Raw genomic sequence first — 26,538 nt, 5'->3', positions numbered from 1 at the left:
CAAAAAAACACATAAATGGCACCAGTGAGGAAAAAAAAACAATATATATATATATTTTTTTTTTAATTAATTAATTTATTTGAGAGCGACAGACACAGAGAGAAAGACAGATAGAGGGAGAGAGAGAGAATGGGAGCGCCAGGGCTTCCAGCCTCTGCAAACAAATTCCAGACGCGTGCGCCCCCTTGTGCATCTGGTTAACGTGGGACCTGGGGAACCGAGCCTTGAACCGGGGTCCTTAGGCTTGACAGGCAAGCGCTTAACTGCTAAGCCATCTCTCCAGCCCCAAAACAATATATTTTTAAAAGCATGGCTACTTACTGCATTATTCTTTTTCTACTGTACATTTCTAAAGCATTACATAGTAAGTTTACAAGATTAAAAAATAACTATTATAGATATGAATCAAGAACCTTGGATAAAATTTACAAAACAGAGAAGTGTAAGTCAAAGAGAAATCAATTTAATAAAGAAAAGGTTGAAAACCCTGAAGGTAAAATTTGGTGGAATATTGCTAAGCTGTGTGTCTTGGTGGGGCTCTTGTGAGCTACCACCATGAAGAACTTTGTTCGTGCTCTTACCTGTCTCTTGTAAGTCTCAAGCTGACCACGAGCTGCATTGGCTTTTCTTAACTCTTCCTCTAGACTCACAGTGTTCTGCATATACATAGTATTCTTTTCTTCCAAGAGTTTAACCTGCCGCCTCAAATCACCAAGGTCTTCCAGTTTCTTTTTGTAAGACTCCACTTGACCTTCTAGTTTAGACACTTTATCAGAAGAATGTCTAAAATGAGATGGGAAATTGAAATGAGAAACATAATGACAATTGTAAAGCTGTTTAAAACAATGTTAAACTTATAGACAATATCAAGAAATATGTTTTAGTTTCCAGGTAAGATGGCAGAAGAGGAACCTTGCCAAAAATATCTGAGGAAAAAAGAGGCAAGTTTACACACAATATATCTTTTAATTTTTTTCTCTCTTTCAGCAAGCCAAGACCTGTAAGAAAATTATGAAGGTAAGTGAGACCCCTGCAGAGAAGCAGGGGCACTAATGACAATCAGCTAGGATCAGCTGCCTGCCTTTGGGAGGTGCTCTCTTGCTCTTGTCCTGCCCGTGCCAGCAAGAGTTTTGGAAACTACATTCTCTCTATTCATACCACACCCGTGAAATCAAAACAAACCCAGAGAGAAAACAATGGGGACTAATTGAGAAGCTCCAGAGCACCTCTAGACAATGTTCCATACCATCTGCTCCCTCATATGCCAGCACCAGGAACACCACCAGAGATTGCAAGACAAGAGATCCCATCTGCTCCTCTCACAAGCAGCATCCAGGCCAGCTGACCCATACCTCTGACAGCCAGCTGAGACAAGCCTAAAGTGCCCCAAAGAGACAATAGGCTGCACAAATCAAGCAAGGTGAGATAGAAACGCATTCCAAAGGCCTTGCTTACTTACCCACCAGTAATCACTGAAATCAGAAGGACAATTCTTGTTAGCTCCCTATTAGAGTATTTGCATAGCAAGCATATCCACCAGCTCGGATCACTCCTGCTGTTGGTATTCTACTCTGAAAGTAATAGAGACCACAACTGGCACCTTGAGCTCCTACCATGAGTATAATATAACTTCTGACCGTGTCTAAGAATATAGCTGACAAAGCAATACAAGCAACGTAATGACCCCAAATGAGAAAATCCAAGCACAGTAATATAATAAATGCACTCACACAAAAATCGAACCAACACAACTCCTCCAAAAACTATGAATTCCGCAGTAACAACCTCCAGTGACATAAAATTAGAGTATTCAAAATAATTCAGAGAAAAAAGTTCCAAATGAATCCAAGAAGAAATCAAACTCTTGAAGGAATCCCAAGAGAACAGAGGAAAGCAGCTAAGTGAAATGAACAGGTTGATATGAAATATGAGCAAAGAAACAGAAATACTGCAGAAGATAATCTGAAGTACTGGAAATGAAAAACACAGTTAAGTCAAACAAAACTCCATAGAAAACTGTCACAAATAGAAAGGATCAAAGAAAGGACAGACTCTCTATGACTGAAGACAAGGTAGAGGGTTTGGAACATTCCAACAAGGAACAAGATAGATAGATAGATACATATACACTTAGTTTTTGGTGTTTTGACGTAGGGTTTCACTCTAGCTTTGGCTGACCTGGAACTCACCCTGCAGTTCCAGGCTGGCCTTGAATTTGTGGCAATCCTCCTACCTCTGGCCCCCAAGTGCTGGGATTAAAGGTGTATGTACCACGCCAGGCCAAGAGAGACATATTAATAAGGTATGAGTGGGAACTTCAGATCATATGAAAAGATCAAATTTAATAATTGTAGGCATACAGTCAGGCCAATGCTGCAATGGTGGCATGTCTTTTATGGGGAAAACCAAGTGCTCTCTAATTGGACTGGATGTCTGCTCCATGGGAGAGAAATGCCTGATACAGAAAACCTATGATGGGGGAAGTCATGAGCCCTAAGGGTGTAACATCTGCTGTTGTCTGCCTAAATGTATACCTTATGCTCACCAAACTGCCCAGTGAGTACTTCTCTTAATGTTCTTATCCACATATTAATGCTACTCTCGCTTTTGGTTAGAGAAACTTCTCTTTTCAGATGGTGGTGACCTTGGGATGACTAAGAAGGCATCATAGTGCTGAGAAGAAATAACAGAGAAGTACTCATCACTGAAACATCTCTATCACGCCTTCCAAGGCTCAGGGTCCATTGTGGAAGAGGTGGCAGAAAGAATTTAAGAGCCAAAAGCATCATAGTGCTGAGGAGAAATAACAGAGAAGTACTCATCACTGAAACATCTCTATCACACCTTCCAAGGCTCAGGGTCCATTGTGGAAGAGGTGGCAGAAAGAATTTAAGAGCCAAAAGAAGAGTAGGACTCAGAATGCAGACACCAAATGGCCTGGATATCCATGACCTCACAGTACCTGACACTACCTACACAAGACTATCATAATAGGAGGAAAAGATGACATCAAAATAAAAGACAGAGAGCTTGACAGCGGGTGGGACTTGATGGAGAGTGGAGTTTTGAAGAGGAAAGTGTATGGGGGGAATTATCATGGTTTATTGTCTATAATTAAGGAAGTTGTCAATAAAAAAATTAAAAAAAAAATCTGGTCATAGAAGGAGAAGAATTTCCATGTAAAGGCATAGCAAGTATTTTCAACAAAATCACTAAAGAAAATTTCCCCAAATTAGGGGAAAGAGAAGCCAATACAGGGCTGGAGAGATGGCTTAGCGGTTAAGCGCTCGCCTGTGAAGCCTAAGGACCCCGGTTCGAGGCTCGGTTCCCCAGGTCCCACGTTAGCCAGATGCACAAGGGGGCGCACGCGTCTGGAGTTCGTTTGCAGAGGCTGGAAGCCCTGGCGCGCCCATTCTCTCTCTCTCCCTCTATCTGTCTTTCTCTCTGTCTCTGTCGCTCTCAAATAAATAAATAAAATATTTAAAAAAAAAAAAAAAAGAGAAGCCAATACAGACAGGAGGTACTTAGTACACTAAAACCAGAAAAGAACCAAATACATTGACCAGAAAAATATATTGAAAACCACACCACAGAAGCATCTAGTCACATATAAGGCAAGCCTATCAAGATAACATTAGAAACTTGAAGAGCCAGGAGAGTTTGGGATGATGGATTTCACCATATAAATAAACTCAAGGACAAAGATTGCAAGACCATCTCAACCTACTCAGAAAAGGCATTTGATAATTAATATCCTTTCAGGATAAAAGTCCTGAAGAAACTAGAAATACAAGGAACATATCAACATTATAAATGATATATATGATAAACCTATAGCCAACATTATACTACATGGTGGAAAAACTCAAAGAAATTTCACAATGTCCACTTTCTCTACTCTTACTCCATAAAGTACTAGAAGACTTAGAGCAGTAAGACAAGATACACAAATAAAAGGGATACAAATAGAAGTCATTTAAAAATATTTGAGAGAGAGAGGAAGAGAGAGAGAAAGAAGGAGACAGGGAGAATGGGTACACCAAGGTCTTTAGCCCCTGCAAAGCAACTCCAGATGCACCTGCCAGCCTGAGCTATATTATAAAACTTGTGTCAAAAATTTAAAATCAGGGCTGGAGAGATGGCTCAGAGGTTAAGGCACTTGCCTACAAAGCTCAGGGACCAGTGTTTGATTCTCCAGTATCCATGTAAATCTAGATATACAAGGTGATACATGTATCTAGAGTCTGTTTGCAGGGGCAAGAGTTCCTGGCATGCCCATTCTTTCTGTCTCTCATAAATAAATAAACACATAAATGTATAAAATAAAAAGACATCAAAACAGAACAGGGAACAGGTGGAAAGAAGAAAGAACAGGTAGTTTCAGTGGAGGGGCATGGGAACAGGTGATAGTGGGGGAATAACAAAGGAGGTGGTGGAGGGGATTATGTAATTTCAGGTTTTTTTTTTTTTTTCCAAGGTAGGGTCTCACTCTAGCCCAGGCTTATCTGGAACTCACTCTGAAGTGATCCTCCTACCTCTGCTTCCCAAGTGCTGGGATTATGCAAATAAAAAAAATATTTTATTGGGGCTGGAGAGATGGCATAGTGGTTAAGGCATTTGCCTGTAAAGCCAAAGGATCCCAGTTCTATTCCCCAGGACCCACGTAAGCCAGATGCTCAAGGGGACACATGCATCTGGAATTTGTTTGCAGTGGCTAGAGGAACTGGCATGCCCATTTTCTCTATATGTCACTCTCTCAAAAAAAGTAAATAAAATATTAAAAAACCAAAACAAAATAAAAATATGTCAATGATAATGTCATTAATTTAAGGAACATAAATAGGAAGGGATAACCAACAAATTCACATTTAGCAGAAATGCATAACACAGTGTATTCAAGAAAGTGCCATTAAGCACTGAGTCATCTCTCCAACCTCACCCTGCAGGTTTTCAAATGGGCAACTACAATGTTTTTAGTGACCCATTGGAGTAAAGATTTCATTGGATAAGTCAAGGGTAGACAGTGGCAAATTTGAAGGAGTTGAGGAGAGTATAATTTAAATTTATGTAAGCTAATTTTGGGTTTGAAAGGAGAGGGTATATAGTTTTTTTTTTCTTTTACTCTAAGGTATTAAAAGATACCTCAATGGCAGTGTATGAAGAGAAAAAACTGATGTAACATAGTCCCTACTACATTTGAGGTACCAGCAATGAAAAGTCTTGGTTCTGAACAGGTAGAAGAATAAATGTTGGGTGTGAATGCAGGAGAGTTCAGAGTTGTAGGAGACAAAGGCATAGGGTGTCCAGCAGTTCCTTTGAGTAGTAGGACAGAAGGCCACTTACCGAGACCATATAGGCAAGAAGGAATATGGTGGGCAGCAGACAAATTATAAAAGAAAATATGTAGGAGCTTTGAGAGAAACTGGAGAAAGAGGTATGTAAGCCAGGCATAATAACTCATTTTAAGGGAAAAAATTACTAATTTGTAATAAGACAAAACTGTAGAAAGATGTGATTTTTCTGTGTACATTTTCAGTATCCTAAGAGCAAAAGCTGAAAACATGGATGGTCAGAATGATCCAACAGAACTGAATGAGACTGTTCAAGAAGCAGAATGGTGGGACCGAGGATGAGATTGTGCAAGCAGTAAAATGGCAAAAGAGAGGTGGGAGGCAGTGAGGTACTTCTAGAGAGAATGCCTGAAGGGAATAAGTATGTCCAGGAAGTAACTGAATCCAAGAATCTAAGAAAAAGACCTTGGGCCTAGTGGGCTCAAAATTCAGTTACCAGTAATAAGAAGAAGAGTGTCAGTTTTATAAAAGTATGAAGAGATGGCCACAGAATTTAACAAATAATTACATGACATTTATTTGCCAGATATCAATTTAAGTGTTTAAAAAGACATTTAATAACTCACTTAAATTTGAGTTAGTATGTGCTCTATCTACTTTATAAATGAGAACATGGTTATATGGAGGTTAAATAAATGATGGTCTTGAGATGTGAATCAGGTAGTCTGACTCTGAAACACAAGGGTGTTCTCACAGATCCTGGTTTTCACAGTGAAGGAGAGACTGCTTACCTAAGAACATCTATTTCATCTTTTAGAGACTGAGCTTCATCTGCCAAAGTGGTCAGCTCATCATTCTGCTGCCGAAGCTCAGAGATCTCCTTTTCTAACTCCTCACAGCGGATGCGGTAGTCATCTTTGGCAGCTTCGAGTCTGCAACCAAAACAAAACAGGTCAAAACAAAATGAACTCTTCATTGGCTCATAAGTCTCAGAACAGTAAAATAAAACTAAAAATAAGAAACATGGAATTTAATTCTCCTTGAATATGTTTCTGACTTTTGTGGCTACAAACTGTATGCCTAAGTCACTACTACCATGAACACAAGTTGAAAAGGGAGGCTATTTCACTGTTAGAAAGCTCAACATCAAGAAATGTGTTCCTGGGCTGGAGAGATGGCTTAGCGGTTAAGCGCTTGCCTAAGGACCCTGGTTTGAGGCTCGATTCCCCAGGACCCACGTTAGCCAGATGCACAAGGGGGCACATGCGTCTGGAGTTCGTTTGCAGTGGCTGGAGGCCCTGGCGTGCCCAATCTCTCTCTTTCTCTCTGCCTCTTTCTCTGTCTGTCACCTTCAAATAAATAAACATAAAACAAAAAAAAAATTTTTTTTAAGAAATGTGTTCCTGCCAGGGATGGTGGCACATCATGCATTTAATCCCAGCACTTGGGAGGTTGAGGTAAGATTATTGCCATAAGTTTGAGGTCAGCCTGAGACTACATAGTGAATTCCATGTCAGCTGGGGCTAGGACGAAATGCTACCTCAAAAAAAATGTGTTTCCCAATACTATAGATATAATTCAAGATTTTGTTTATGAAATTAATATATTTTCTTTGTTGAATGTTTTCAAAATACAGAAAAGCAAAGAAAATAAAAGTGATGTTTTTAAAAACTTTATTTGCAAGTAGAGAGAGAAAGAATGAAAATGGGTGTCAGGGCCTTTTGCCACTACAAACCCCAGACACATGCCATTTTGTAAGCAAGTGCTTTTAACAACTGAGCCATCTCTAAAGACCAAAAATCATGTTTTAATCCAGACAACCACCATCAACATTTTGGTTTGTATTATATAATCTGATTTTGGTATACATTATTTCCTACAAACATGGTTCCTTTTTGTAATTAATTTGTTTAAAATTCTTTTTATTAGAGAGAGAGAGAGAGAAAGAGAAGCAGACAAGAGAGAGAATGGATGCACCAAGGCTTCCAGCCACTGCAAACAAACTCTAGACACATGTGCCATCTTGTTTGTGTATCTGGTTTTACATGGGTTCTGGGGAATTGAACCTGGGTCCTTTGGCTTTGCAGGAAAGTGCCTTAACTGCTAAGCCATCTCTACAGCCCTCCCTCCCTTTCTCTCTTTCGCCCTCCTTCTCTTCTTCCCTCCCTCCCTTCCTTTCTTTCTTTGAGGGAGGGTCTTGCAGTAGTCCGGGTTGATCTGGAATTCACTATGTAGTCTCAGTAGCCTTGAACACACAGTGATCCTCCTACCTCTGCCTCTTGAGTGCTGGGATTAAAGGCGTGCACCATCATGCCTGGCTATCCTTTGTTCTTCTTCTTCTTTTTTTTTTTTTTAAAGAAAACTTCATCAGGTTTCTTTCCTCAACATGTATCTTCACTTTTTTTTTTAACAAGGCTTTTCTATGCAGTTACTATGTACCTTTAATTTTACTTATTTAAGCATTTAATATAGAGTTCTTAATTTTTCATAATTCAACTGATGAATCTTTAGTTTCTGTTTCTAGCATATGCTTTGAAAATTTTTTCTTTAATTAAAAAATGTTTTTAAAATTTTGAGAGAGGCAGAGAGGAGACGAAGACAGAAAGAGAGAGAATATGAGTGGGTATGCCAGGGCCTCCTGACACTGCAAACAAACTCCAGAAGCAGGTCCAGCATTATGTGGATACTAAGGAACTGAACTTGGACCAGCATGCTTTGCAATCAAGTGTCTTTAACTACTGAGCCATCACCCTAGCCCCTAGAAATTATTTCTTTTTTTAAAAAAATTTTTTATTTATTTATTTGAGAGCGACAGACACAGAGAGAAAGACAGATAGAGGGGGAGAGAGAGAATGGGCGCGCCAGGGCTTCCAGCCTCTGCAAACGAACTCCAGACGCGTGCGCCCCCTTGTGCATCTGGCTAACGTGGGACCTGGGGAACCGAGCCTCGAACCGGGGTCCTTAGGCTTCACAGGCAAGTGCTTAACCGCTAAGCCATCTCTCCAGCCCTAGAAATTATTTCTTTTAATCTTATATTTTCTCGCAGTATTTCCAATGTTATCAATTTTAACATTAAAAATTTTAATTTCCCCAGATTTGTTACTGTATGATGTAATGTTGGAATCTAATCTTTCTGCCAAAATACCTATCCCAAGCAATTAATAACACATATAAACTTCCCCTATTGACTAGAAAATATTACCTTTATTGAGTCACATAATTTTATGAATTTGTTTCTTCATTTGTCATTGGTTTGCCTATGTTTACTAGCAGTAAGCTAGTAAAGATGAGCCAAAAGTCTTACATGTGACTTTAATAAGAATAGTTCATCAGCTATGCGTGGTGGCACATGCCTTTAACTTCACCACTCGGGAGGCAGAATAGGTTGTGAGTTCGAGGCTAGCACGGGACTACAAAGTTCCAGGTGAGCACAGGCTAGAATAAACTGTAAATTTAAAAGCAGCTATAAATTAAAAGCAAGGTAAGGTCATACTCGGATCTTACTACCCACTGATTCTGTTTTAAGAAGTCAAGATGAAGCCTGGTGTGGTGGTGCACATCTTTAATTCCAGCACTAGGGAGGCCGAGGTAGGAGGATTGCCAGGAGTTTGAGACCAGCATGGAGCTACAGAGTGAATACCACATTAGCCCAGGCTAGAGTGAGACCTGCCTTGAAAACCACCATAGCAAAACAAAAAAGTCAAGATGTAGATGAAAAGGATTCTGACGGTTTAGTCTTAGCGCCCTACACACTCTTAGAATTATGGAGAATCCAAAAAGACTGTTATTTTATTTATTCACACTTACGTTAATAATTAAAACATTTAAATGTATTTACCTAGTTCATTTGAGCATAACAGTAATAAACCCCATTATATCCACATAAGCATTATATTATTAATAAAAATAACTTTTATAAATCAAAAAAGTGAGAAGGGTGGTATTGTTTTATACTGCGTGGCTCTGACATCTGGCTTAACAGAAGACAGCTGAGTTCTCATAACTGCATTTGTCTGCTGTGACAGGCTGCTTTGAACTAGAGGTTATGCAGAATATCCAGCTTGCACGGATATGCAGTCAGGAAACAGACGGCTTTACAGACTTGGACATGGTGTCAACCTCAAGGTTATCAGACCATATGAAGAATGTAAGATTTCTGAGACAACTAGGGAAAACTTTTTGTTATTTTCCTTCCTATTAAGGCAATAAAAGAATTAAGAAACATTTCACTGAAGAACAATGGACAATTGATGTATTACACTACACTGGTTACTTGGCAAAGAAAAATCAATGTCTAATTCCTCTGTTTGAACTTTGGAAATCTATGTTAAGGTAAGAAACAGGTCACAATCCTTCCAGTCTTTGCTGGTCTCATGGTGAGACAGTCATGACGCGAGCTGAGGAAGATGACGTGTGTGGATACGCATATTGCCCTTCCTGGCCTAAGAGAAAGTACTACAGTGCGAGAGCTGTCAGCTTTTATTACCTCCAACTGTTTAAGAAAATTCAGGCTGGAGGGAGACAGTATTAGGCAAGCTGGAGGACTGACTGCAATATTACCTCTGTGACTTGGGGAAACCCTTTGACTGTCCTGGGAATGTCTCCCTTCCCAAAATGAAGGGGACTTTTGGATTCTTTAGGAATCTTCTGGTTGGCCTACTATCTGCATCCTCCCACTCAGATTCATCCACAGCATTTGAGAGTATGTGGTTTCCACAAGGAAGCCTCTGGAAGGAGTCTGGGTCCTCCCACATGGACTCTCCCACAGCTTCTGAGAGCATGTGATTCCTGAGAAAACCTCCAGTGGCAGGTGTACTTTTAACTGCCACCTTCAAGTTTGACATTCCTTCAGTCCTAATTTACTTTATATCCTATGTTGGAAGAAACGTATCAGAGCGGTAGGGTTCTAGGTTAATGGACAGCTGACCTTCTTGGAACAGTTTCTTCTGGCTGACCTTGGGTGCTTGCTCTACCCACAGGCAGGGGACTATCTGGGGTCCTCTCTATAGAAGGTCCGAAAATTGGATGAAGGACAGTTTTGTTTGGAAACTATTATGTGTTAGTTCAGTTTTACACAGTAAGGAGATACAGAAAGATCTGTATTTCTGGATTCACTTCAACATGGGGCCTTGGCATCACTCAACATGAAGGGAATGCTGACTGTGGGCTAACCCTGCCCTGCCATAAATCATTGTCCACCAGTGAAAGGGGCAAATATGCTTTGCTTCACCCTGAAGGATTGTGTTGAGCACTAAATAAGATGTAGCCCAGAGAAAAGATTTTGCTACAGTTAATCCTTGGCACAGTGGGTGAATGTGGGATTGGAGGATGGCTCAGCTGGGGAGTGGGCATCTCTTAAGTCTGATTTCCTGGTTTGGTTTGAGTCCAGTCCTTTAAGGGCTTTTGCAGGTCATCTCCATAGCTGTTCTCCACAACAACTTCTTTTCCCCAAACATAACCCCTTACCATGCCTGTGCCACCAAGGATTCTTTTGATGACATTAGAAAGACTTTCATAGGCACTTTTATTTTTATTTATTTTATTTATTTATTTTCAAGGTAGGGTTTCACTCTGGTCCAGGCTGACCTGGAATTCACTATGGAGTCTCAGGGTGGCCTCGAACTCACAGTGATCCTCCTACCTCTGCCTCCCGAGTGCTGGGATTAAAGGCGTGCGCCACCACACCCGGCTTCATAGGCACTTTTAATCTTTTGATTTCTTCTACCCAAGGGAAGCAGTGATTTGGAAATACTAAATGGAAAATCTAGGAACAAACAATTCATAGGTTTTAAGTTTCATGATGTTCTAAGTGATATGATGGAAACTTGAGTTATTCCAGTCCATCTCACCTGGCGAGTCAAACTTTGTGCAGCGTGTCTACAAGCTGTGTATCACCCACCTAGTAGCTACTATAAGTGGCCGTGGTACTGCAGGGTGCTCAAGCAGCCCTTAAGGAGCAGCCCAACGGAATGTTACAATGACTGACTGTGTTGTTAACCTCACCTCATTTCATTTCATCACATTACATAGACCCTGCCTCATCTGACATCATCAGAAGAAAGCACACAAAGATATTTTGAGTACTATCATATTGTTGTTAACTTTATTTTAGGTACAGGAAAAACAACATATTCAACATAGAGCTTGGTACTATTCAAGGTATATTCATGTTAGGTTTGAATCTGAAATGTCCACAACAGAGTCATATTTTAAGTGCTTGGTCCTTAGCTTATGGTGTCATTTAAAAATTTCTTTTCACTTTTTATTTACTGGTATGCATGTGTGTGTGTATGAGGGGGAGCTGCACTCGGGTCTTTTGCCATTGCAAACAAATGCCAGATGCTTGCACCTGCACCACTTTTTGTGTCTGAATTTATGTGAGTGGCTGGGGAAATGAACTTTGGCTGATAGGCTTTGTTAATAAGCACCTTTAACCCCAGAGCCATTTCTCCATGGAGCCATCTTGAAGGCTATGAAGCCCTTAAGAGGGACAGTATGGCTGGTAGAAGTAGGTCATTATAGGTGAGCACTGACAGTTATGCTCGGCCCTAGTTCCAGTGCCCCCCTTTCTGCTTCCTGGTTGGCTGCCATGTGAATACCCACAGATGGACTAAGATGCTCCCTCTGCCATGCCTTCCCCACCATGGTGAACACAAGTCCTTCAGAAATCACAAGCTAAATAAGACTTTCCTCCCTTACAACAGAAATAGGTCACAGGTACTTTTTAGTAAATCATTGCAAAACATTTTCAGTGTACTGATAAATCCTTCAAAATTGTGACCCTGTTTTGTCTTGAAAGAATCTAATTTTTGCTTTTCTGCTTTTCCCTTCCACTACTCCTAGCACTCTCCAAAATATGCTTGAAAGATTGTTCCTTCAAACCATACATGTTCCTTTTAATCAGGTTGCCTTTAAAAGTAAGTTCATGTGTATAAATTGTGCACCCAGCTTATGAATTATCTCTTTTAAACTGTGTGCTTTCTGGGTTTCTGTAAATTCTCTTCAGTATCTACTTATGAAATCTGTTCTCTAAAGTGCATTTGGGATGGAAATGTAGCTCAGTAGTAGAGCTTTGCCTGGCATATATGTTGCTGCATTTCATCCCCAAGTACCACCACCCCCCAACTCATACACAAAGAGAATCCAATTAGTTTGAAATTCCCTTCCTGCAGTTTTGCTCTACTGTCTACTGAAAGTGATTTTAAATTATGGGTATATTCTATCATTCTAATGATTATTTCAGTTCACCTCAGACCCCTTCACTAGTAGTTTCTCTGCCTTCTTTTAAACTTTTCTCTCAAATAAATATTTTATTAAAAAGGGGATGGCTCTGTGGTGAAGGTATGTGCCTGCAAAGCCTAAAGACCCATGTTTGCTTCCCAGTACCCACACAAAGCCAGATGCACAAGGTGGCACATACCTCTGGTATTTGTTTGTTTATGGTGTCGAGAGGCCCCGACAAGCCCATTCTCTACCTCTTTCTATATGCCTCTTTCTCTATCCCACCCTCGAATAAATAAATAAAACATTTTGTAAACTTTGCTTACCATGTCTTTAAATATCACAAAGCTCTAGGACAGGCTGAGGTAGGGCATGTGTGTGGACAGCTCCAGGGCTACTGCTTGGTTTCTTCCTTTCACCATTTTGAAGCTAGAGAATTTCTGCCTTCAGAGGATATAGCTTTAGCAGAATTGTTCTACATGTGAAGTTATTTCATATTGGATAGGTAGATTTTGTAATGTTGTTTATTATATAGCCACCTGGTCTGCAGTTATCCTTAATATTTTAGTCTTACCTTTAAAAGATAGCAAATTACTTGAAACTAGTTTTTAATGAGTTCTGTCACCTGAACGTTTCTTCTTGCAGCTGCTCTAACTGAGTTTGAAGCTGCAAATGTCTTCTTCCTGCTGGACTGTTGGGATCCTCTATAGAATCAGACTGATTGAGTCGTTCCATTAATATCTGATTTTCTGCCAATAAGCTACTTTTTTCCTCTTGTAATGCTGCAACCTGTAATAATTAGAAAGACAAAAAGTTACTTCCTCTAGTTTAACCAGCACCAATTCAATCTTTTGTGATTTACCATTATGACTTAAAGCCTATTTTTAAAAGAAACACCAGACACATGAGCCACCATTTGCACCTGTCTTATGTGGGCACTAGAGAAATGAACCTGGGTCCTTAGGTTTCACAGGCAAGCACCTTAACCACTAAACCATCTCTCCAGCCCAAGGTTTTTTTTTTTTTTTAATTTGAAGGTATAAGTGTGTGTGTATGCATGCGTTTGACTTTACATGGATGCTGGGAATTGAACCCCGTAGGTAGACTTTGAAAGCAAGTGCCTTTAACCATTGAGCCATTACGTGGCTTCTCAAGGCCTATTTTTAAAGTAGCACAATCAATGTATACTTCAAAGATGCATTATTTTGAATTTTGTATATGTATAGCAGTATGTAAGAGTAACAATCTTGGGCTGGAAAGATGGCTCAGAGGTTAAGGCACTTGCCTGCAAAGACTAAGGACCCAGGTTCAATTCTCCAGGACCCACGTAAAGCCAGATGCACAAGGTGGACATGCGTCTGGGGTTCATTTGCAGTGGCTGGATGCCATGGAGTGTCCATTCTCTCTATCTCTTTTTCTCACTCAAATAAATATAATAATAATAAAAAAAAGAGTAACAATCTTTCGTTATTTATATTTGTTCTGAAAGAGGATGCTACTAGTGATCTTCCTGCCTCAGCTTCGCAAATATGAATACCAGTGAATTTAGGTTCAGGCCACACATCTAGGTTTTCCTTGTGTTTGAAAAGACACTTCACTACAGATGTAGATATACATACAGAAAGATAATCATCATTAGTTAACAAAGTCATACAAATTCAAACCAAAATCATATCAGCAAAACTTTTACTACAATGTATACAGCTTAAAAGAACTAGACCAAGTGTTGGCTAACATGAAAACAAGGCAAGCTTTCGGACACTTCTTTGAGAAAATATTTTAAATACTCTGGAAAATGGCTTAGTAGTGCCTTAAAAATCAAAGCACTTTGGGTTGCCAGCCACTGAAAAATCAAGTGGGGGCTGAGCTGGACTCCTCCTCCTGAGTAACTAGGTTTGAGGATGCTTGAAAGCGCTATGTTGTATACATCCTTTTGGAACAAAAAACGTCATTAATGGTCTTAACCGGCAGTGGACCCTGCAAGTGCTATGGCTGGCCAGCCAGGCCAAATGTGTCAACTGGTGTAATAACTGTATTTCTGTTATGGGGTAAACTAATTGCTCTGATTGGACTGGAGGCCCACTCTATGGGAGGGAATATATGCCTGGTACTAAAAACCTAATCAAAAGCCTATAGCTGGGGAGGTCAAAAGCCCTTTTTTATTGCGGGGGGGGGGGGACTACTAATGCTGTCTGGCTAAATGTATATATTATGCCCACCAAACTTCCTTCTAAACACTTATGCTTATGACCATATGAGAATGTTACTCTCACTTTTGGTTAGAGAAGCTTCTCTTTCCTAGTGGCAGTGACCACTGGGGTGACTCAAAATTTAACACAGTACTAAGAAGTGACAGTGGAGTGTTCAGCATTAAATGAGACCACATTATCACATTCTCTAGGGAACATTGTGGGAGAGGTGATGGAAAGAACCTAAGAGCCAAAGGAAGGGGAGGAGTGTTTACAATCCTAGCATCCAGACAAAACATGACCTTGATACTCAAGACTTCACAGTAGCTGATGCTACTTACACAAAATCTGACCAACAGGAGGGAAAAAAATGATGGGATCGAAGAAAGACTAGTTACAAAGAAGAAGGAATTCAGTGGAGGGGGAATTGGGAGGGGGAAAAGGGAGGGTGGTGAGAGGGGATTGTGATCATAGTATATTGTCTATATTTGTGAAAGTTGTCAATAAACAGCTAAAAAATGAACAAAGCATTTGACTACCACATGCAACATCTGGCCATCCATTTGTTTATTTGTATGTATATATGTATTTGCAAATAGAGAGAAATCACGAGAGTGACAGCTAGAGCAAGAGAAAGAGAAAATGGTTGCACCAGGGACTCTTGTTGGTACAAACAAATGCCAAGTGCATCTGGTCTATGTGGATACTGGGAATTAAACCTGGGCTGACAGGTTGTACAAGCAAATGCCTTTAACCACTGAACCATTTCCCCAGCCCTTATTTCTAGTTATGTAGAAGAGAAATCAAAGCATATGCTCACACAGTAACGTATAAAGAAGGATTTTAACCATTGAGCCATCTCCTTTAAAAAGAATTTGCACTGGGCTGGAGGGCATAGCTTAAGAGCGTTTGCCTACAAAGCAAAAGGACCCAGGTTCAACTCCCCAGGACCCATATTAGCCAGATGCACAAGGGAGCATATGCGTCTGGAGTTCATTTGCAGTGGCTGGAGGCCCTGGCACATCCATTGCCTCTCTCCCTCTTTCTCTGTCAAATAAATAAATAAATTAATTAAAAAAAGAATTAAAAAAGAATTTGCATTTATTTGATAGAAGAGAGTGAGTGAGTGAGTGTGTGTTTGTGCATGAGCACTCTGGGTCTTCTGGCCCTGCAAAAGAACTACAGATGCATGTGCCGATTTGTGTGTGTGGCTTTGCATGAGTACTGAGGAATCAAACCCAGGCCTGCAGGCTTTGCAAGCAGGTGCCTTTTATTACACCATCTTCCCAGCTCTAAAGAAGGTTTTTAGCAGCAGCACTTGTAATAGGAAACCATTTGCAGCCAGGTGCGGTGACTCACGCCTTTAATCCCAGCACTCGGGAGGCAGAGGTAGGCGGATTGCCACGAGTTCAAGGTCACCCTGGGAATAGAGTGAATTCTAGGTCAGCCTGGGCTAGAGTGAGACCCTACCTTGAAAAAGCAAAAACAAAAACAAAAATAATCCTAACACTATGGAGGGTGAGGTAAGAGGAATGCCATGAGTTCAAGGCCAGCCTGGGTGTAGTGGTCTGATTCAAATGTCCCCCATAAACTTCTGTGTTCTGAATGCTAGGTTCCCAGCTGGTAGCAATTTGGGAATTGGATTCTCCAGGAGGTGATGTATTATTATGGGAGGGCTTATGGGCACACTCTCCTGTTGCTGTTGTCTACCTGATGTTGGCCAGGAGGTGATATCCATCCTCTGCTCATGCCATCATTTCCCCGTCATCATAAAGTTTCCCCTTGACTCTATAAACCAAAATAAAATCTTTTCTTCCACAAGCTGCTCTTAGTTGGGTGTTTTCTGCAGCATCACTGGGCTAGAGTGAGTTCTGGGTCAGCCTGGGTTAGAGTAAGGCCTTGCCTCAGAAAAGAAAATAAAATAAGAATACTGGAAATAACTTAAATGTTTATCAGCACTTAAGCAGATAAATTGTGGTATGTTTATGCACTAGAATATTACTTGGCAATAAAAAATTAACCAGTCTGGGAAAATGGCTCAGCAGTTAAAGGTGCTTGCTTGCAAAGCCTGCCAGGCTGGATTCAATTCTCAAGCCACCCATGTAAACTGGATACAGAACGTGGCAGAAGCATCAGATGTTTGTTTGCAGCCACAAGACACCCTGGCATCAGCCCTGCCTCAACATATACACACATGCAAATAAATGATTTTTTTAAAAAAAGAATCAGTTATTAATATTAAATAGCACAGATGCATTTGAAAATAAGGAAAGAAACCAGGTCCCCACCCCCACAAAAAAAGAAAATAGATTATGTGATTTCTTTTAAAATTCAATTCTGAAAAGGACAAGCTAAACTGTAGTGATAGAATATAAATGGCTTGGGGGCTAAACGGGAAATTATAAAGAATCATCTACAGGGAGGGCTGGAGAGATGGCTTAGCCATTTAGGTGCCTGCCTGCGAATCCTAAGGATCCAAGTTCAATTCCCCAGTACTCATGTAAGCCAGATACATAAGGTGGTACAAACATCTGGAGTTCATCTGCAGTAGCTAGAGGTCCTGGCGTGCATGTTCTTTCTCATCTGTACCTCTCTCTCAAATAGATAAAATATTTTTTTAAAAAAGATAATCTATGCTGGGCGTGGTGGCACACACCTTTAATCCCAGCACTCATGAGGCAGAGGTAGGAGGATCACTGTGAGTTCGAGGTCACCCTGAGACTACATAGTGAATTCCAGGTCAGCCTGGGCTAGAGTGAGACCCCACCTTGAAAAACCAAAATAAACAAAGAGAGAGAGAGAGAGGGGGGGGGGGGGAATCTACAAGGAACCTGCTAGAGGAGGATGTATTCATTATATTGATTGTGGCAATGGTTTCAAAAGCATATGTTAATCAAAATTATACTTGTTAAATACGTGGTTTAAGGTCTGAGGTGTAGCTCAGTGGTAGAGCACTCAAGCAGCATGTATGTATCAGGCCCTGAAAGTATAGTTCAGTATATCTAAATTACATTTCAATAAGATAAAAACAAAATTTGCCTGCTATTTCTACATCCCCATCCCCATCACACATTTTCTGTGAAGCAGCTGATTATAATCTCTCCAGTCATAAAGCAGAGACATGAATGCTGGTGCTCAGGTAACTTTGTCCTTTTTGTACAGTCTAGGACTCCCAGCCCATGGAATGGTACCATCCACATTTAGGGTTAATCTTTCCACCTCAATTAACTGAATCTAGAAAATTTAAAATCTAGAGATTTGTTTCTATGGTGATTTTAAATTTTGTCAAGTTGAGAGTAAAGACTGCACAAGGGAACTGGAAGCACTGCATCTTGGGCTTCACTTAGGGCTTCTCTACAAAAACTGGCCTTTATCTAAATCAGAGTTCAGAAATGTCAAACTTAAATTGTCTTTACCCTACTCGTCCTGTCTGAATGTGAAATATCTCCTACAGGCTCATGTGCGCTTGAACACGTGGTCCTCATGTGGTAGTCCTGCTTTGGGAGGTCATAAACCCTTTAGGATAAAGGCCTATACGGCTAACACAGGCTGCTAGGAATGGGTCTTGAAGAATGTCCAGTATCAGGTTACAGTGTGGCTCTGATTCCTGATCCCCCAAGATGAGAACATCCACTGTAAGCCTCTGCTACCAAGGACCATGGTGCCCCAGCTGTCATGTTTTTCTGCTCCACCACAAGGATATCCTTTGAACTGAGCCAAAAGAAACCTCTCTACCCAGTGGTTCTGTTACACAGTTTTTCAAAGCAACAACATGAAAACTAACTGATAATTACAATGCTAAATACACTCAATCTTTCTATACTTCTGTTTGCTTAATGTCTTTAAACAAGAACTGTCTGACTTGGAAACTGGCTATAGACCTATCTGCAATAGGTAACTCAACTGGGGGCTGACCTATTTTAAATCTTTAGCTTTACTCCAGCCTTTTTGTTTGTTCATTTGCTTTTGTTTTTGGAGGTAGGGTCTCATTTTGGCCCATGTTGACCTGGGATTCCTATGTAGTTTCAGGGTGGCCTCAAACTCATGTCGATCCTCCTATCTCTGCCTCCCAAATGCTGGGATTAAAGGTGTGCACCACCACGCCAGGCTCACTCCAGCCTTTTTTGAGGCAGAGACTCACTGTAGCCCAGGTGGACCTGAAATTCATTGTATCTAATGCTGACCTCAAACTCATAGCAGTCCTTTCCCCTCACGTTCCTAAATGCTGAGATTAAAGGCAAAGCCACTATTCTCCAGTTTAGCCTTCCATTTTATATGAGTTTTTGGATTTTCCCACAGCAGCTCCCTCAAACCCATTTAGAGGCACTCTAGTTCCCAGCATTCTTAGAGGACTCCTAAGAGGTTGATGAAGAATGCGTGCTAGAGCCAGCTATACCCAGACGGACTGTGAAATGTTCAACATCATGGGCCACCTGTACCCAATCTGATCCTTGTGGATTTACATAATTGTAATTTATTTATTATGAGTTTACAAAAAGATTTTATGTAGCCTATTCTGCTTAATGAGAAACAATATGCTTCTTTTCTGACTAGTTAGAGTTGCACTCCAGTCCATTAACACACAACAACCCACAGGACATTTGGTGGTTCAGGGTAGACACCTTACCTGCATGTCCAGTTCATGACACCTCTGAGCAATCTCTTCCTTTGTTGACAAAGCCTCATTTAGTTCCTCTGCAGTTTTCTTCAGCTGGTTAGAAACAGACATGTCAATATGAAGTGGAGACAATATTTACATATGTACAATACAGAATGAAATCACTTTTATCTCTTGGGAGATAAGTGTACCAGGCCCTAATGATTAGGACTTTAAAAAATGGTAATTATAACTTCAAATTTCTTGTAGTTTTAAGTCTCATCTTTTTTGACCTTTAAATATGACTTTTTCCCAATATGAAGTTATCTTCTATCTGGACAACCTGGTTCTTGATACTGTTGATTGTTTTAATACATGAGAAATTTTAGCCGGGTGTGGTAGCGCATGCCTTTAATCCCAGCACTTTGTTAGCTGAGATAGGAAAATCACTGTGAGTTCAAGGCCACCCTGAGACTACACAGTGAATTCCAGGTCAGCATGGGCTAAAGTGAGACCCTACCTTAAAAAACTTAAGGAAAAAAAAAAAGAGAAATTTTGATAAAAGATAAAAGGTGTAATAGAGATATAGAAGATTCTATTGTTAAATAGCTAGTGACTTTCATCCTAAACTTTTTAGTCACATAGTAAAAAAGGCTTACCTTTATGCTAACTTATTACTATTTAAAAATACTTCTTATTATAATTTTCAAGAACAATAAAAAATTCCCATACTGTATATCCCATTAGTACAAACTCTAAGCTGGTAAACTATGAAAATGTGTATTTACTTCAAGTATACAAATCTGTATGTAGTAACAAAAATGAATTAAAGACAAGAATGTTAAAAAAAAACTACCATGGGCTGGGAAGATGGCTCAGTAGTTAAAGGTGCTTGCTTGCAAAGCTTGATGACCCAGGCTCAATTCCCCAGTACCCACATAGAGCCAGATGCATAGAGTGGTACATACAACAACTGGAGGGCAAAAGCCTTCTCAAATAAATAAATAAATAAATATTAAAAAAAACCAAATATCACAAAAGAGACAAATTATAGGTTGGGGAAAAATATCATATCCAGCTGGGAATGGTGGTTCATGCCTTTAATCCCAGTGCTCGGGAGGCAGAAGTTTCTGTGAGTCCAAAGCCACCCTGAGACTCCATAGTGAATTCCAGGTTAGCCTGTGCTACGGTGAGACCCTACCTCGAAAAAACAAAAACAAAATAAAACAAAAACCAAACAAAACAAACAAAAAATCATATCCAAAGTCTCTCCTGCAAAACATTTAAAAATCCTTGGCAAGAAAGGAGAAAAAAGATAGAACACAGGGCTATGGAAATGGCTCAGTTAAAGGTGCCTGTGGGCCCAGCCAATTCACTAGCTATTTAACAATAGAATCATCTATTCCTTTATCACACTTTTTTTTTTATCACAATTTCCCATATAAAGACTATCTCATATATTAAAAGAATCAACAGTATCAAGAACCAAGTTGTCTAGATAGAAGATAACTTCCTATTAAGAAAAAATCCCTGTTTAAAGGACAGAAAAGGGGCTGGAGAGATGGCTCAGTTAGTTATTAGTGGTTAAGGCACTTGCCTGCAAAGCCAAAGGACCTCAGTTTGTGTCCCCATGACCCACTTAAACCAGAAGCACAAGGTGGCGCATGTGTCTGAAGTTGTTTGCAGTAGCTGGAGGCCCTGACATGCCCATTTTCTCTCTCTTTCTCTCCCTCTCTCAAATAAATAAAAATAAAATATTAAATAAAATAAAGGACAGAAAAGATGAGACTTTAAACTACAAGAAATTTAAAGTTATAAGTTCAATTCCCTAGTTACCCACATAAAGCCAGATGTTGGATAGGCATTCATTTGTAGTGGGAAGAGAACCTAGTGTGTATATACACACATAAAGATGGAAAAGATTTCTGTTCATGCATTGGAAGAAATGTCTCAAAATATCAAGAGCTTAAAGACTGTAACTTACAGCATTTTATTTAAAAATTATAAAATAACTTTTCTATGAAAATAATAAAATACATGGTAAGATGATTTAAAAAATAAATTCCCTTAGAACATTTGATTTTCTGAAAGATTATTCATTATTTCACAAAGATGAATAGAAGCATCTTCAATTGAAGAATAAAGTAACTGCATGTCATTTACCATGAAAGAGCATCTATTTTGTTAGATGTGGATAAGTGATATCATTAATAGAAAAACAAAAAACAAGCTAGGTGTGGTGGTGCATGCCTTTAATCCTAGTATTCCGGAGGCAGAGGTAGGAGGATCCCATTGAGTTCAAGACCACCTGAGACTACATATAAATTCCAGGGCAGCCTGGACTAGAGTTAGATTCTACCTCGAAAAACAAAACAAACAAACAAACTAATCATTAGAAAACAGGAATTACATTGTTAGAGGTATTATTTTCTGTTAAAGTAAGCTATACAACATTACTTTAAATGTAAATGTATTCAACTGCATTTTTAAAAAAAACATTTTGGGCTGGAGAGATGGCTCAGCGGTTAAGTGCTTGCCTGTGAAGCCTAAGGACCCCGGTTCAAGGCTTGATTCCCAGGACCCATGTTAGCCAGATGTACAAGGGGGCGCACACGTTTGGAGTTCGTTTGCAGTGGCTGGAGGCCCTGGCACACCTATTCTCTATCTGCCTCTTTCTTTCTTTGTCTATTGCTCTCAAATAAAATTAAAGAGATTTAAAAATTTTTTCATTTTTTAATTTTAGAACAAGAGAGGGGAAGAGAGAGAAAGAGGCAGAGAGAGAGAGAGAGAGAGAGAGAGAGAGAGAGAGAGAGAGAGAATGGGCATGCCAGGGCCTCCAGCCACTGCAAACGAACTCTAGACGCATGTGCCACCTTGTGCATCTGGCTTATGTGGGTACTGGGGAATCAACCCTGGGTCCTTAGGGTTCACAGGCAAGTACCTTAACTGCTAAGCCATCTCTCCAGCCCTCAATTACAATTTTTAAACTTAATTATAAATGGACGATAGACATTAGCAAAACAGATTAGGCTCTTACATTTTAAGTAGACTATAAAAATTTGTATCAGTATGTTCTATACCCAATTTCAATGGAACAACTTTCTCTTTATTATCTGAACTACAGCTCCTGTAATCTTTGCATAAATAAAGACAAACTGTATACCTGGCGATCAAGATCAACATAGGCATCATTTCCAGCAGAGACAGGAGATTCTTTACTCATTAGCTGAAATTAAGATTTAAATGATTATGTATAAGGTATAAGACACAATAAAATGAATAATTAGAAAGTACTGAAATATAAAAATTAAAATGAAAATACAGTTGCAAACAGAACAATTTTCTGTAATTAAAGTCTTTTGGGTTTTACTTCCTGACAATGCCTACACTTAGCATGAAAGGTCTGATTCTGAGTCTTAGCCATAAGAATCCAATTTCCATTCACTAGATATTTAACAGTGACTTCTCAGTAATAACAGCAATGCTAAGTATTTAAAAAATATAAGGTTAGGTGTACGACTCAATGGTAAGGCGCTTGTCTAATGTGTGAGGCCTAGGGTTGAATGTCAAGAACTTTTCTTTTAAAGAAATTTCTTTTTATTAATATCCTACAAACTACTATGTATGGTAGTGTAAAATTTAAAGAAAGGAATAAATATAGACATCAATATTTGACTGTTTATTAAGAGCTCATGGACTCCTCTCGATATATCTTAACTTCTCTCACCCGTGCCTTACAAAGAAGGGAGAAGACCTCAGAGTATAAGGTAGGCTGAGAGTGAAAACTGTTGGGCAGATTCTAATGGCCCCAATTTTCTATGGTTTCTTATGTTCTGGAGTCTGAGGTGGGGGGGATGACAATTAGAAATGTGGGGTTTTGAACTGAGAGGTCTAGTGGTTCTAATCTTCACAACACTCTCCATATCTATAGCACCTCTTTATCAGGATCCTCAACATGACATCTCAGACCAACAGCCCCAGGACTGCCTAGTAACTTGTCCAAAATGCATATTTTTAGATTCAACCTCATGTTTATTGAGTTAGAACACCTAGAGTTAGGGTTCATGTCAGGAAGGCCTCCAGGTAACCATAGACACACTGCTTTGGTAAGTGAGCTAAGAAGCCAGAGGAACTCCTCAGCACAATTAAGCAGGAAAAAAAATACCGCAGGAAGAGTGAAAAATAACAGCTGTAACTTTTGACTATTTTGGGAAAAATAATTTTTTTTTACAAACTTTTCTTTCAAATTGAAAAAAAGTACATGTTTTAGAAAAGGAAACCTGGTAAAATATAATAAAATTTTTCATCATTAAGAAATAATCCCTTTTATAATTTTGAGACACTTAATAATTATGGGGCTGCAGAGATGGCTTAGCAATTAAGTGTGATTTCTGCACAAGTGTGAGGGCTTGAGGGGGTCTGACAGTGCCTGAGGTTGAAGCTCCAGAACACACATGAACAGCTGGGTGTGCCCATGCACGCCTGCAATACACACACATGGGGTGCTGAAGAGCACATGCATGGGCATACACCACACACCACACACACAAAGAATGACCCAATTATCTGTGCCAGCATGGGTCTAACAGAACTCAAACAAGACAGAAAAACATAGTCTTGTACTGATACTGCATTGCATCTCATCTCATTCTTCAGCATATGACAGAATACTCAAGAGACTGCATCTAGTTAAGGGATGGGCAGAAGGCAACAGAAATACTTCTTATAATCTTCTCTCTTTTACCCTTTGTTACATTTTGGTCCTTATCACAACAAAGCAGCACTTCTCAGTGAAAAGCTAAGAATCCCATTCTGAATGTGGCCTCTTCCCACTGCAGTTATCTTATTTGATTATCTCAATGAGCTCTGAGGCCATATTCCTCTTTATCTTCTGTTTTTACCTTTACTATTCTTTTGCTCACATCTTATTTTGGGAGTCCTCCTTCCCTACTTTAGGTTACATGGTTCTTTTTTTTTTTTTTTTAAGATAGGATCTCATGTATCCCAGGATGACCTCAAACTCCCCTGGCTTCAAACACCCTAAGCAGCCAGGATGATCTAGACCTTCCTAGCCTCTTGACTCTACTTTCCCCATGCTGGGATTACAGGAATTCACGATTACATCCAGCAAGTCCTGTTTTCTCTTGTTTCCCTGACTTCACAATTGTTCCTCTCTTCCCTTTCTCCTCCTTTCCGTCTCCTCTGAGTAGCCTTACACTTAATGTTCCCATTACTTAACACACTCCCTATATTTTCCTCATCATAGCACCCATTACACTCTCTTTTCTTTAGCTTTCTTGAGACTTACACTTTGAGAGGACTTACAGAAGAAGAGCTCTCATGCCTTTTCCACAACTATATTTCCAGAGCCTAATACAGTGCATGGTACACAATGGGTTCTCAGTGGATATGCACATGCCAGACACAATTCAAAATTTAACTGGGACTCTACTGCACATATAATATGAAGGAGGACTGTTTCAAAATTTTTATGTTTCTATTGTTTAATGCTTAAAATTGTAACAAAGCACAAAGCTCTAACCAACATACCTCTTGAATGGCTGTCATGACAACATGCTGAACAGACTCCTCCATCATCATAATGGCTTGAATGTACTCTGCAAATAAGAACAACCTGGAATGTCACTGTTCAAGTTAAAAGACAGCAAAAGAGGTAAAGGCTAACACTTCCCAAGATCTTGTAAGTAGATGTTTGTTTTGAATCTTCCTAGGAATCTTCCACTACTCACGGTTAATGTTCCTTATACATGCCCCAGGTAAAGCAAAGGCTGAAAACCACAATACACATCTTTCCCAAAGATATTTTGTTTGTTTCTCATTCTTCCATTTTTTCCCCCTTTTTTTATTTTTGTGACAGAGTCTTGCTATATATAATGCAGACTGGCTTTAAACCTTCTCTGTATCCCAGGCTGGTCTTGAACCTGTGATCTTCCTGCCTAAGCCTTCCAGTGTTGGGATTATCAGTACATTCTACCCTACCTGGCAGCTTCTGCAGGAGAAGGTCAGGGAATGTAGCATCAGTATAAGTGTACATCAATGTAAACCAGAGAAACAAAAAAGAGGTTTTACAAATTGAAAAGTTGAGAAGACTAGGTTTCTTATTAAGATTCACCCTAAATGTGCCTGGTGCCATTCTGTGGGCTGGGGGTCCTAGACTGTATAAACAGGACAAAGCTACCCGAGCACCAGCATTCACGACTCTTGGCTTCATGACTGTGGACAGATTATAATCAGCTGCTTCATAGATAATGGGTGATGGGGATGGAGACGTGGGAATAGCAAATTTTGTTTTTACCTTATTGAGATGTAATTTAGATATACTGAACTATACTTGCAGGGCCTGATACATTCTGCTTGAGTGCTCTACCACTGAGCTGTACCTCAACCCTTAAACCATGTATTTAACAAGTATAATTTTGATGTATTTCTGATTAACATAAGCCTGTGAAACCACTGCCACAATCAATATAATGAACACATCCTCCTCCAAAAATTCCCTTCTAAATTCTTTATAATTTTCCCTATGGCCCCCAAGCCATTTATATTCTATCATTAGAAGTTAGCTTGCCTTTCTCAGAATTGAAATTTTTTTGTTTTGTTTTCTTTTTTGAGGTAGGGTCTCACTCTAGCTCAGGCTGACCTTGAAATCACCATGTAGTCTCAGGGTGGCCTTGAACTTGTGGTGATTCTCCTACCTATACCTCCTGAGTGCTCAGATTTAAGGTGTTTGCCAACATACCCAGCTCAGAATTAAATTTTAAAAGAAATCACACAATGTATTTTTTTTGTTGTGGTATGTCCACTAAAAATAATAATATTTGGCAGTAAAAAAAAGAATCAACTATAATGGTACCAAACTGACTGTATTTGCTGAATACAAAACTAATTAATAATAATAAAAAAAGAATCAACTAACGATACTTAACTGTGTGGATGAATTTCAAAATAAGGAAAGAAATCGGGACCCCCTCCCAGCAAAACAGAAAAACCATTGTTAGAGGGAGAAGAGATGCCTATTAAAATCTTTTCTATATCTTTATTTCTAAAATCTATTTCACATGATTCTTTGCTATGTGGTAAAAATCTGGTCACTGTTTCATTCTGACATGACATCAAAGCATGGAACTGTATCACTTCTCACCTTGTTTTGCTATAGGAAAGAAACAACTTGTTCCATGCATGGACCCCCAGGTTTGATCCCTAGCACCATATAAAGTAA

At 39.6% G+C, this 26,538-nt stretch overlaps 1 protein-coding gene across 2 annotated transcripts in view; it reads right to left on the bottom strand.

Moving 5' to 3' along the window:
* The window catches only part of Hook3 (hook microtubule tethering protein 3), a 103,298-nt gene that overhangs the window by 47,070 nt on the left and 29,690 nt on the right, over positions 1-26,538 (bottom strand). For both annotated transcript variants that reach the window (XM_045131223.1, XM_045131224.1), the window contains exons 6-11: positions 24,849-24,916; positions 22,462-22,524; positions 19,329-19,412; positions 13,138-13,301; positions 6,083-6,223; positions 582-783 (exon numbers count right to left, since the gene is read on the bottom strand). In XM_045131223.1, the coding sequence (XP_044987158.1) occupies positions 582-783; positions 6,083-6,223; positions 13,138-13,301; positions 19,329-19,412; positions 22,462-22,524; positions 24,849-24,916 (722 nt within the window). The remainder of the gene's footprint in view (positions 1-581; positions 784-6,082; positions 6,224-13,137; positions 13,302-19,328; positions 19,413-22,461; positions 22,525-24,848; positions 24,917-26,538) is intronic.

The sequence above is a fragment of the Jaculus jaculus genome, chromosome 12, assembly GCF_020740685.1.
Source record: "Jaculus jaculus isolate mJacJac1 chromosome 12, mJacJac1.mat.Y.cur, whole genome shotgun sequence".
Taxonomy (NCBI): Eukaryota; Metazoa; Chordata; class Mammalia; order Rodentia; family Dipodidae; genus Jaculus; species Jaculus jaculus.
This window is presented reverse-complemented; position numbering and strand designations above follow the sequence as displayed.